Source organism: Condylostylus longicornis, unplaced genomic scaffold, assembly GCF_029603195.1.
Source record: "Condylostylus longicornis isolate FDR11 unplaced genomic scaffold, ASM2960319v2 ptg000040l, whole genome shotgun sequence".
NCBI classification, from domain to species: Eukaryota; Metazoa; Arthropoda; class Insecta; order Diptera; family Dolichopodidae; genus Condylostylus; species Condylostylus longicornis.
In genome coordinates this window covers 13988617-14003387 of record NW_026578009.1, presented here as the reverse complement: position 1 = coordinate 14003387, position 14771 = coordinate 13988617, and the positions used below count along the sequence as shown (strand labels likewise).

Here is a 14771-nt window from a genome sequence, read left to right as displayed (position 1 = left end):
AAACAAAAAATAAAAAAGAAATAATAATATAAAAGAACATCAAATTTTTCCATGCCCGCCCCATCCCCTCTCAATCCTATCTTTATATTTTCATTATATGTGAACGAAAATAACGACGAATTAATTTCTTTGAAAATTGTTTTCATTTATTTCGTCTGTTTTTTTTTTGCTCTCTTTTATTAACTTTAGTTGTTATTTTTTTCGCTTCTAAATAGAAAAAGTTATTAAAAGAACAAAAAAAAAAACGAAATTCCCGTTATTTTTTCCTCCCAAAACTTTTATGACAAGTTCTTGATAGCAGCGCTCCAGTCGGAATATTAAATAATTACATAAAAGTCAAATCTGTCACGACATCATAAAAAAACGAAAAAACTTGAACAAAAAAAAATAAAAGTTATTTTAAAGAAAAAAAAAATTAGGTAAAAAAAAAGTAATAAGGAAAGGCAAACATCACTCTATACGTTTATTTTTAATTTTTTTTTGTTAGAAGAAAAATAACTGCTTTAATAAAGGTGGTTAAAAAAAATAGTAAAAAAAACTTCACCGGGAAACATGCAAATGAATTAATTAGTTTTTGTCGTATTTTGCTATAAAATGAAATATTAAAAAAAAAGAAGAGAAAAAAACCTAAAAATTTCTTTACAGTAAAAATAGCGAAAATGTGAAGAAACAAAAAACTTACAAATGTGATGTGAAAATAGAAGAAAATTAGTTGAAAAAGAAAACGATATAGTAAGTAAACCAGGGCTGCCGTTTTATAATTTCACAGAGTGGTCGATTTTGCAAACAAAAAAAGTTGAACTTTCAAATTTCAAAGGGAGCCCTCACCCAATATTCTTTTGCTATAAAATAATCAGCTACGGAGTTCTTTGTACATTATTTTAAAGATGACCAATCTCGCGACACAAATGTAACGATCTGAAACTAATATACATTTGATCTACAACTAGGCAGAAATTTCGCGGCGAATTGCTGCAAGATATTACAAATAAACTTAATTGCTTTATTACTCACCGTTACATAAAAATGCAACTATACAAATAAAAATATTTCAATATATTTCAAAAAATTAAAATATTTCAGTTCTTTTTCTCAGAAACGTGAGAAACTGTATAGCAAAACCCACAAAAATGACTAGAGGCAGGGAAACTTTGACATTGATCTCTGAGGTTGTTTTCTGAAATTGGTTTCTTATGCTTCTCTGTTTAGAGTAAGTATGATATAAGTATGGGTTTATACCATTTTTCCAGGTTTCACGTTATTTTTTTCGAAACTTATAACTTTAATTTAATAAATTATAGAGTTATTGTTGAATACTGTAGAAAAATACTAATGTATTCATTTTCATATTTAACCACATTCAAATATAAAATAAGCTATACATCTAATCCAAAAAGGAGTCGGATGCGGAATCGGAACTCCGAAGCACATGAGAGAGCAAAAAGCTAACTTCGAAGACCAAACGACGGCCCTAGTAAAAATTTTTTTTGCTTCTGTTCTCTCGCTCTCTCTTCCTCTCTATGTTTCGTTGTTATTCTCTGTATTATATTGAATTTAGCGATTTATGATTAAGGGAACAAATATTACATGTGAATTAATTCTTCGTTATTATAAAATAAGAGAAAAAAAATTAATATTTTTTTTTGTACAAAGTGGAGTAAGAAAAAACGAATGTAGGTATGTAAATGTTTACGTTCTGAATGTAATGAAATAATAATGAAAATTAAATTAAAATTAATGTATTATTTATACGAATTATATCGGTATGTATGTAAGCTAAAAACTATATGCATATTAAACATTATTTTTAGAAATTTTTGAATTTAATTAGAAATTATTGTATTTTTTTTTAATAAACTTATAAAACTCTCTCCTCTTGTACACACCATTATTAAATATTACGTAAAGATATTTGCAAGTTAATTTGTATAAGTAACTATGGTGTAAGTGAATATCAAATACTTTGAAAATAATTTCTCTATTATTTATATTAAAATTTCTATAATAAATAATATTTAATTTAAACTGGCAATATTTTTTTATTCAATAATAATATTGTGCTAAAGAATTTGTAGTTTTACATGTAAAATTTTTACAGATAATTATTAATTTTAATATTTTTTAATTATTAAGCTGGTTTCTTGTTCGATAAACGAATTCAAACTTTCAATATTAAAGTTAAAATAAAAAAATTACACAAACCTCAGAGCTACCGAATACGTGTACGACGGCTTTAATTTTTTAGTTTTAAATTTATAAGAACATACCTATTTTTAAAACTAGATGGAACCACTAATAACAAGTGATTCCTTGTCACGTGCGTGTACAGGTCTAGCATCCTGTACATATTATTATTATAAATGAGTTGTTTAATGAAGCACAATTACTTGGTTCTTATGTTTTTATATACATCTTTCTGAAATTAATGCGTTGACTCTTACACTCATAATTAAATAGTTATACTCCTAATTTCCTAAAAGCGCAACATATATTACCACTATTTCGAATATTTTTTATTTCAAAATTTCTTTATATATAAATTAGTTCATTTTGAATTTTTAAATTGAAATACTGGAAATGGAATAGGTTTAAAAAGGAAAATATTAAAATTGTGTCCCCGTATTGAAATTTAAAATTAACCCATTTACATCACGAGATCTTAACATTTAGATCTCGAGTTCAATATTTATTAAAAATTTTGTTATTAATATTTCAACATTCATTACAAAATTTATATGTTATCATGTTTATTGATTGCTTTAATTTAAAATTTGAGAATTGTATAGACAAACACTCCAACGAGTGTTCGACATATTATAATGAAAGAAATAAATTTGTATTCATCAATACGGTGAAATTTTTTTTCCATGAATCATCCTTATGTGAACCCCTAATTCAAAACAAATTTGTTTTAAAAAGTTTTCGAACAAAATTATAAAAAAAAGTGCATATAACTTTTATTCCATCCTTCCATCTGTCATTCAGGTCATGTGTTTGGTTACCTGTCCGTCTGTTTAGAGACTACTGCCAAATAAGAAGCATATTAATGATCTTTGATGGAAAATATTAAAGTTTATAAAAAAAATAGACTTCAATTACTTTATTCTGTACTTTTTTAGAAAAATAATTTTTACATTTAACACAATGTTAATTACAATATAATATAATAGTTATATTGGAAATTTAGTGATACTCTATTATCTATTTTATGTGGCAAAACAATATCATTCGCAAAATATCTCCTTATAATATTATTATTGTGGGCAGATTAAAATAATCGAAATCTCATTGATAGTACAATTTAATAGAAATAAGTACATACATGTTAGAATTAAAAAAAAAAATCTCATGTGGTCAACACATAACCGACGGAAATGTCAGTTTAGTTTAGTGATAGTGTTACAGAAGGTTATGAAAATGCCTTTCGAACAATTCTCTTCAATTTTAAGGAAGTTAGTAAGCTTTAATTTAAACATTTGTATAGAAAAATGTAAATTTGACCTCTTAGTTTGACCCTAAAATTTCGCTTAGAGCCATCCGAATTCTCTGAAAAATTCACAAGTGAAAAGTTCCGGCAACAATCAGAACTCAAATATCCAATTTCAAATAGAAATTTCATCAATCCGATCGGTAGATATGGTAAAAAATGTAAAATCGGTCCCCAGTTCGGTTTCTGAAGCTTGATCTCTTCAAAAAATTTATAGGTTCATTGTTTTAACATTCCGAATTTAAACATTAAATTTCAAAGAAATCGGTTAATTATTTCGCTTTATAAGTGAAAAATGTAAAATCGGTCCGGGAAAACATCTGGTTGAAGTCTGATATCACCCAAAATTGATCAATCTGTGCCATAGCCAACATAGACTAAGATTTAAGATTTCATCAAAATCGGTTTACCCAAACTTGAGATACATGCGTGCACACACAGACAGACGGACCGTTTCCTTACTATGGAAAAGTTCTTTCCAACTGAACTTCCCACTTGACATACAAAATTTCATGCCATCACATTACCTCTCTTATTGTTTACAATGCGGTAGGTAAAAAGAGAAAATGGCCTTTTTTTGTAAAATACCTAAATGACCTATATAATAATTTTACATATAGTACCAAATGTAATTATTTTCTAAAAGAAAATTTTAATTTCATTTAAAATGAAATTTCTCAAAATTACTATTTAAATTATTTAAATAGTTTTATGTGAAAACGAAAAAAAAAAAAAAAAAAAAAACAAAAAGATTCTAAATTATTGTCTACTTTACCTCAAGAAAATCTAATTTAATGTAAATTCCTGCATCCATTTATTTATATGTGTATATATGTGTGTATAATGGATAATGCAAGTTTATATACCCACAAATTTATGCATTTTACTTTTTAATACAATTATCTTTTAAATTCTTTTGAAAATCTTCATTTTATTTTAAACTTATTAAACCATTTATTATCAAAAACTTTGTAATATAAAAAGGACTCATATAATATACTTTATTGTAGATGTACCTGAGCTATGTATGTATGTATGCAAAAATTATTCTTCAAATTTTATAAAATAGTTGGTATATACGTAGCTATTTTTTTTTCTTACATCAAATAATAATAAATTAAATTAAAAACCAAACCTTTTTTTTATATTATTGCTTTACTTCCTTCCTCTTATGTAATAAAATGTAATATTGTTATACGAGGAAAATTGCAAAAAAATTCTTCATATAACATTATAAATGAAAAGAATTCCATTAGTATTAAATATCAAAAGTTTTACTTTGCACGATTTCCGTTTTAGAGAGTAAAATAAAAACAAAACTAAGTGAACAGAATAAGAAAATAATAAGAAAATGTTAAATTGTACCCATTTTCTATTAATTTTTCTTTTTCTTTTTCATTTTCTTTATATATTTTCTCTACCACAATTTATTGTGAGGTCATATTTCAATCATCCTGTCGTATCATACATACAATATGTAAAATGTTTTTTTTTTCCTGTTCATGCATTATGCTCATACACATAATGAATAAACTAGGATATTTTTATTCATACACCCATGTACAATCTTTTAAATATTTGTAATTCTTTTAAAATTTACTATGTTCTTATGAAATATTCAACATCAGATAAAGAATGAAGAAGAATTCACAACAAAATATAGAAGTTTTTTTTATATAGAAATGTTGGAATGTCGTTTTGTAATGCAGGTATAAAATCTATCATTCTATCAAGAGTGACAAGCTGATTGGTTTTAAAAAGTAAAAAATTAAGTTTTATGATTTCAAATAGAAAAACTAAAATTATTTTTTAATATAAATTTTGTTTATTCAATAGTGATCCTTATAAGGAAATAAAGAAATCAATTTGAAATTATCAATAACGCAATAATTGTAAAAATTGAAAAATTTTCTTGTGGTTTTTGGAAACTTTGAAAAATGCAAATTATGAAAATGATTTTCAATAAAAGGCAATTAGATTTAATTATTAGAATAATTTAATTGGTTTTAAGTAGTTTCGTTAGTAATATTTAATAAAATATGTAGAATAAAAATATCTAATATAATGTATATACCCCGTGTGTTTTATTATAACGATAATATTATATTAAGAAACGAAATAGGTATACATATACGGTTTTATTAGATTTTAAATCTTTAATTCAAGTACCTAGGTTCTATTATTTTCACTCAAACTATTAAGGCTACAAAGCTGAAATGTTAAACAAAGAAATTTAGTGATGTGTCCATTATTTTCAGAAAAACTCTTTAGTTTGTGGATAGGTTTATATGGTGACTGCTATAAACATAATGTAAGAAATAGCACTTAGCATATGTAAAGCAAGAGATTGTATGAGACTGTACTTTAATATTATCTCCGGCATTCAAAATAATTTATTGATATCAAAGAGATGACACTGTCAACTATATCTACATATTCTCGTTTCTTTCTAAAATCTAAAGTAACTGAAAATTATATTGTCTTGATTTTTTTTTGCATAACAACAACTAAAAGCAAATTTACTATAACATTCATAATTAGCGTAAAGATTTCAACAATTGGCACAAAAAACTAAAATTTTAATTTATGACGTGTCGGAACTAAAGCTTTTACTGAAAAGATGTCAGTCAACTTTTGCACTTCTCTGAAAGTAAAAAAATATTTTTTTTTTATGGACTAACTAAATATTTATATATATAAAAATGATAAAATATGGAAAATTATTAAATATTTTATTTAAATTGTATAACGCAAGTGCACTTATACATAAAATTTATAGATTTAGCGTAAATGCTAACGGCGGATTCGGGCAGATTGGGTTGAAGTACATAATATATTGTATACCACTATTACTTTCTTTACAATTTCATTATATGTATTTGAATAAATTTGATTTATAAGAATTATTTTACTTAATTAATTATTTGCAAAATAAAATTTGATTGTCTCCTTATTTATTGCAAAAATACTTCTCTGTTAGCATTGTATTAGTAACGTAGTATATTTTTAGCATAATTTTAATATTTAATTACTAATGTTACATAACATAAAAATAAAAATTATTAATTGGTGATTAAATTACTTGTCTTAAAGAATTTTCGTAATGTTTTTTTTTAAATCAGTATCGAAAACTATTTTTCCCAAAGAGTATTTCAAAAAAATGTCTATCTTAATTTCTTTCAAATATTTTAAAAATTTTTTTTTAAATTTATTTGATTTAGTGCTTTAGATATTTTAGAAATAATTACCTAATGGACTCGACAATAATTTTACAAAAGTGGTGTTACGCGGATATTACTACAAGGAACTTGTACAAGAAAACGTGAAAAATTTCCTAAATATTTTAAATTTGCGTAAAAAATTTTTTTGTAGCCTCATAATTTGATTATTTAATTTATTTTTTTAAATTATTGTTCATTTTTTTTAATATAAATTTGAAATATTTCGTTGTGAATTTGCAAATTTTAATTAATTAAACCATCTAGCATTAAGTTAATAGATCAGGTAGAGGTATTTCCTATAATAATTGCTTCTCTTAATATTATGTCCATAGTTTATTTATTATAAATTGTGTTTAATCGCCAATATATTGATTCAGATAATCTCATTATTTTCTTTCTATATTTTTATTTTTAGTCCAATTTTAATTTGGTGATTCCATTGTCAAATAAAGAAATTTTTTTAAATTCTGACACCCAATGATAAAAGAGGTTGACAGTTTTTTTAAAATCTGGAGTATGTTGTACAATTTTCCTTGGAAAATCTTTAATAAAATTTCTTAGAAAACACACGTTACTTCTAAAATTCTAAATTTGGTTTGAAATTTCATTCGTATACTAAAAAAAATTACACTCTCAAACTCCTGAACTCCAAAATATACAATTTGCTCATATTTTTACAAGCATTGCCTCCTATTACTACAATAATAATTACCTTGAACAAACAAAAATACGAAATTTTTTCTTACTATAAAAACCCACAATACTCATTTTTTATTCGCTAAATTTACTAATTTTGTATTTAGATATAGATACATACCAGAACAAAAGCTAGAACTCGTTTTACAAAAATCTTTACAGTAATAATATTGTCGCCATTTTGTCTTTTAATAAAACATTAAATACAATAAGTTGATTCTTAAAGATTTATAGCTTGGCAATGATTTACATAAAAAGTATATACAACATTTTACGTTTATAACGCGTTATCTACATAGCATTTATAGTTACGTACATATTATGTAAATGTACTTTTATATATATATATAAAATCAAGTATATTATTAAAGTAACGTTTGCAATCTTTCGTAGACAATGAAATCTCAAAAGAAATCCATTACAATTTTTAATAGCATTTTATTCAAACATACTTATTTATTACTATATGTACATATATGTAAACATAATTTATAATATACATAAATATGTTTACATAATATAATATACAAGTATATAATGTATTCAACTATAATATTATATAAGATATAATAGTTATAGTGTATTATAATACCAAAATTTTATATACAAGTGTTTGTCTTTTAAGTAAGTAAACTAAAGGACATAAAAGGACATTTATGTTGGGGCCATTATTTTTCTTTATTTGAGGTGTAATAAATCGTTTTTCATTTAAGTTGCTCTTGATTTCTTTTGCTTTTATTATTTGTTTTTAGTTTTGTTGTTTTTCGTAGACTATATGTATATAAGGACCAATATATAATATACATAATGTATGTGTATTATTTAGCCATTCACTGTTTTTTTTTTGTAATTTTTTTCTTTTTTATATTTTCTTAAGATTTCTTTTTATTATTACTTATTTTTTAACGACTTCTCTCTCTTTATATTGTTTTCATATCTAAATATTCTCCTTTTAATATACTTTTAAGCAAATATCGCTTGCTAGCTGATAATTTAAGCTGTGCTTGTATGTAAAGTTCATTGCATGATTCATGATATATTTAAGAAATTAAACTCGTTATTTGATATCATAACAGGAAAAAAACAAAGTTAATTTTTTTTTAAACGGTCATTTAGTAGGTGTTATGGTATTATTACCTCACTCGTGATTTGGAAGCTGTTACAAAACTAATACAACCAAAATTTAATAGAATAGTGGCCCGTTTTTTAAATCTGTTGAATGTACAGTTTCCAAAATATGATCAAATTATGTTTAGAGTTGCACTAACAAGTATTCGAGTAGTTGGCGTCTACTTGAATCACTGTTTTCGAATAAACCCAAGAGTTCTTTCAATAATAACTCTTGGTAACTGAAGAACATTTGCTTAACCCAATTTAATGCTAATTAGATATATCTATATATCTAAGATACTAGTATCTATACATCGAATCTTTCTACTATGTTATTTAAAAACTCGTTTGTGCGAGTATAATGAACGAATATCATAATTTCTATATCCGAAACACTGTTATAATAGCACGAATATTCATGCAAAATAATTTTAATATAATATGGCCCCAATTTTTTGTTCTATTTGGACAAAGTCAAAATTTGTTTTAATATGAGGCATAAAATTGTATTTTTTTTATATATTTTATTTTGAAATTTTCAATTTTAACCATAATTTTAATAAGACTCTTAATTGTTGGTAAAGAAATAATAATTATTGATCTTAAAATGTTGATTGTTGATACAGTTACTTTCTGTTCTGTACTGCAAAGAAAATATTTAAATATAAAATAGCCCTATTATATATGTGACCAACCAAAAAAATTTGTCGTTACCTAGTAGTTTTCTGTTTTCTTTTATTTTCAATTTTTTCTCATTTCTATCTTCTGTTTTTTGTTCTTTTTCTTGTGTTTATTGTTATAGTTTTATTCAAGTATTCGATATGTATAAGTATGAATGCATAAGGACATTTTGACTAAAATACTTGACAGGGTCAATATTGATAAATAGTCTATTTATAAAAATCACAAAAAAAAAAAACTGATATAAGTATAAAAATGAATATAATGGCAAGAATATGAAAAAAGAACAAAGGACATTGTTTTTATAATACTAAACTATTGCATATACATGTACACAAACGTGTATAATATGTTCATCTATTTTTAGAGATACTAAGTGGTTGGTCTGAGTTAAAATTTTTTTCTACTTTACATATTTCAAGTGTTAAAAGGACACAATAATAAACGAAATTTTTTTTACTCTCTTTCTTTTTGTATTTTATTGTTTATGTTTTTATTTTTACGATATACTATTTATGTATTATAGTACAAGTACGAGAGCATTGTAAAAGTACCATTTATAATATAGAAATAGCACTATTGTACACTTTAATAAAAAATGAAACTATAATTGAAAATAATGTGAAAAGTATGAATAAAGAGTATAAATTTTGCGTGATAAATTATAATAAAATAAATATTAGAGTAATAATATAGTTTATTTCGAAAATGAATTTATATTAAGATGATTAATCTTATTTTTAAAATAAATTTAATAAATTGCATATAATTTATTTAATTTTGAAATATGTTTACATTTAAAACAAATATTTACTATTCATTTATTATTTTTTCTTAATTGAAAATTTGGCGACTGTATATAGCAAAGGGGTTGCACTTTTTAATCGACTGATATTTAGAATGACTTCTAAAGTGCTCATCACCAAAATTATTGAGTCATTCTCCCCAAATGAACAACTAGGTATTTTGCTATAAGTAGTATAGATATTTGAATTCTTTAAAATGATTTACAATAATTTAGCAAACCAAACACATACGTTAATACTTAACATTCAGGAACTGTGCTTATAAGATTTGTTATTTTATAGTTATTTTGGATATAATTTGTTTAATAATTCAAAATATTTCAAATACTACTTTTAAATGTAAAAATAATATGCATAAGTGTTGCTGATTTGAAAAATGCCAATTGGTTTTCAATACTTATTTTTCAATACTTATTTTTTTTTGTGTCACATTAAGCTATTATTCATCACTCCTTGTCAATCATGTACCTTATAAAACAATTTTCAACAAGGTATGAATGAGATAATTTTAATTCTGGCTGAAAAGACTATAGATATGAAAGCGAGAATTGTATGTTGCGTTATTTAGATGTTAATTACAGTATTTTGCGCGTATTGGAAAATAAAATCATATAGAAACTAAAAAATTGTTGCCCGAGAAAATGTAAAAATGTTTCAAAGTTTTTATTTTTTTTTTTCAAATTTATTTTATAAAACAACAGTCCAAATTATGCCATGTCAAAAATAATCCTTTTTTGAATTGGAATTTATTTTTTTAAGAACTTTTTTTTTCACAACAATAAATCAAATTTTAAGAACTTTTTCCTTATAAATTCTAGGTTTTTTTTTTTTTTTGAATAATTCCATACAATTTTAAGCATGAATTTTGAAATTCATATTATTTAGTGCATACTCTCTTAATTTAAAATACTGAAAAGAATTCTTACTATTTTCCTCTTTAATATCAACAAATTAGAAATTCAAGTACCTATAATATGTATGACGTGTATTGTGCCACTCATATTCATATATATTATGTATTGTATTATGTTTACATAATGTTAACACTGCACTAAACATATTATTATTATTTTTATTGTTGTGAGGAATGTATTTAATTTAAAAGCACTCTATACTTGTATTATCTAAGCAATCATTTTAAACAGCAAACATGCATACAAAAAAATTAAAAGTCCAAACGAGTCAAGTTAAAAATATGTAAAAAAGACTTAAGCACACTAAAAAACGAAAATGTTTCTTTTAAAATTACTTTGGACACGAAATACTGGTCATCTACCCTATTTCTGTTTTGCTTTTCTTTTTTATAAAATGCATGTTAATTTTAAGTAAAAAAAAAATTTGTTTATTTTTTTTGTTTTTTGAAATTTCAACTCTTTTATTCTAATTTCATGGTGGATTCCTTACATTAGTGGAAGAAAAGAAAAATAGGGCACATGTTTAATGCATTTCTTTTTGTTTTTTTTAGAGTGAAGGAGTTTTTGTAATTTTTTCATTTTTTTTTAACAGGAGTTCCGTTTTTACGTGCTTAATATGGCAAAAATCACAGTAGTTTTGGTTAAAAGTTTTAATAGCATCGAAGACGAAATTTCATTATTAATTATAATAAAATTAAAGGAGTATAAGTCGAGTAGCAAAATTAGTCCAGTAGCAATTTTAATTAGTATTAAAATAAAACTTTATGCCATAAAGCAAAACTCACGAAGTATGTCAGGCCATAAAGCAAAACTGACGAAATATGTCTGACAATTATACTTATTTGAAATCTTCATATTTAGCAAAGCATGACTTAGTTATAATTGTGGATAAAGATACTACAAAATCGATTGAAATTTTGTCATCGATAAGGATTTTCAAAGATCTTATGGAGAAATCCGTGATTTTTTAGTTGTAGTCTGAAAATTTTCTCAAAATTTCTATAATTGCGAAACTTTAAGATTGATTTACTTGAAACTACTGACTGGGACAGTAAAAATATAAAGTTAATATAACTTGTTCCTTAAAATTGTTACAATTTTTGTGTGCTCAAATCTCTGCAAATTTTATGAAAATATTATTATGCCTTCAGTAGAGTGCCCTATTGTTATCTTACAAAATACTAGGAAAAAATAAACCAAAAAAATGAATCTAATTCAGTATAGACGACATAAATTTTCTGAATTAAATTGCAAAATTGTCTCTTACTATAAATCGGGACTCAAGGATATTTCAAATAAATTTAAATAACTAATATAAGTAGAACCGACAATATTTCATTTTTGCTCTACTTGATTCTATTAGTTTTGTGCTGTGTAAATGTTGCACACATTCATAAAGTAGCATGAAAATGATTTAATTTATAACTTGCATGCACAATAACGGTTACAATTTCATTTTATTTTCTAACATATGCACATAATTGCAGGCACTTAACTAACATTTCAACTAAAACATAATGCACACACGTAAATATGCATGCATTAAAATAATATTTATGCAGTATGTGTGTATGTATACATATTTTATCAACTCGTGTGAATTTCATTTATGAAAATGAGAACACGAATTTTTGTTATAAATTGGAACGGTTTCTGACTAAGAAAGAAAATAATTTTTTCATCTTAGTTCCTATGCAATATTCTACAACACGTGGCATTAACAAACTTTACGTGATATTTTTTCAACTTCCTCTTTTTTGAATAAGATAAGTGCATGATAAATATAAAAAAAAAACTCTTTAAGTATGTTATACAAGTTGCAATGTTTTGTTATGTCAGAGAATAAAAGGATCTCCATTTACTATCATATTACAATATAGGGCTATTCAATCGTATGATGGTACGAATTTCAGCTCATATTTGTTTACATAACTGCAAAAAATTAATTTCCGAATGTTTCAATACAGGAATTATATTCGAGCAGGTAACAGATAGAGATACAATACAGCAGGTTTGCAGCAGGTAACTCACAATGGAAATCTATTAAAATAAAAAAGATAAGTTGTAATTAATGATATCATACAAAATATATTCCTGCAACCTACATTATATTTTTATAAGGTAAAACCCTAATATTATATTAACTTAATAGTTTCTTGTGCTGAAAATTTTTCATATTAAAATTAAATTCAAATAATAAAAATTTTACGATTATTATAGGTTATATCAAGCAATTATCATTCAATGTTTTACATGATACATAGATCTTGGAATCATTGTATAATAGAAGTCAACATTATGGTAGAATAATGTTGGGAAGCCCTGCTTCATACCATTCAAATTTATGTAAACAGAAAAGTTAAACAGTTAGTCAAGTTTTTGTTTTACCTATTTTCTGTCTATTCTTTTACATATATAATATTTAAAAAACAACAAAAAAAAAATTTAATTTTATTCTATAACAAAAAACTTACCGTCTTATTTCCTAAATTTTTCACTCTACAATTAAGGTAAGCTGTTTTACCTAATAATGCTGTAACATTCTTTGATGCAGCTTTATCAAAATATGGCCCATTACGTGTTTCTTCAACTTCAACATATGTATTTTTACTTGAAGGTGTTGTAATTGCATTATTACTATTCCCACTGTTATTATTACCATTATTATTATTATTATTATTATTATTATTACTACCACCACCACTATTATTATTATCTTTATTATTTGAAAGATTATTTAAATTATTACTATTGTTACCACTATTACTAATGCTGCTACTACTACTACTGCTGCTGCTGGGGCTATTGCTACTACTGCTGCTACTACCATTTCCATTTATATTTTGCATTGAATTTTGTGTAATACCACTATTACTATTACCAGCATTATTATTACTGGTTTTACCGTCGCCACTATTGCCGTTATTATTATTATTACTACTGCTATGAATGTTACTGTTGCTATTGCTGCCACTGCTACCACTTATACCATTTAAATTTGTACTACCAATTGCAATATTGCTATCATTATTAACATTTCCATGCATACTGTTACTGTTACTGCTTGGATTAACATTATTTATATCTTTTTGCTTTCCGGTTTCTCGTTGTGCGGCTTCAACTATAACAAAAGAAAAGAAAGGAAAAAATTGACATTATAGAAGTCAGTATTAAAGTTATAATTATTATTATATTTTATTATTATTATTATTATAATTTTTTTCTTTTTTTTTGTAATAATTTTTATGAAACAATAACATAAAATTAAAAATAATAAAATACAGGGAAACAAAAATAATAATAATAACAGTAAAAATGTTTTACAAAGGGTGGATTACATAAAGAAACAAAATAACATAAAATATTCATAAATAAAAAATAAAGGAATAATATAAAATAAATAAACACAAATAAACAAAGCAAAGCAAGCGAAAAGGATCTTGATAGAAAAAGATTTTTATGTTACTCCTTTTATTATTATGTTTTGCTTTTTTCAGCTCATTATTATGCTTAATAAACATGATAATGGTAAAAATTGTTTTTTTTTTCTCCATTCCCTGTTAGTTGATAGAACGGGACGAAAGGATACATAAATTAATTAATTATTTCGTTCTATATATAAAAGCAAGAGGGGGAAGATCAAAACAGAATGGGGTAGAAAAAAATATGGGAGAATATGATTCTAATAATCAACCAAACGTATAAATATCTAAAAATTATTATACAAAATTATTATTGTTGGTATGTGTATATTGGTAATACATACATATTTACATTACGAAACGAGATGTCGTTATTATATTTAATTACCAACAAAATAAGGAGAAAAAGGTAATAAAAAAGGTTAAGAATATTT

General features: G+C 24.4%; 1 protein-coding gene across 1 annotated transcript in view; it reads right to left on the bottom strand.

The window, feature by feature from the left end:
* LOC129609931 (DEP domain-containing protein DDB_G0279099-like) overlaps positions 1–14771 on the bottom strand; it is a 118178-nt gene that overhangs the window by 63158 nt on the left and 40249 nt on the right. Inside the window, exon 3 of the mRNA XM_055522221.1 lies at positions 13390–14036. Within this exon, the coding sequence (XP_055378196.1) occupies positions 13390–14036 (647 nt within the window). The remainder of the gene's footprint in view (positions 1–13389; positions 14037–14771) is intronic.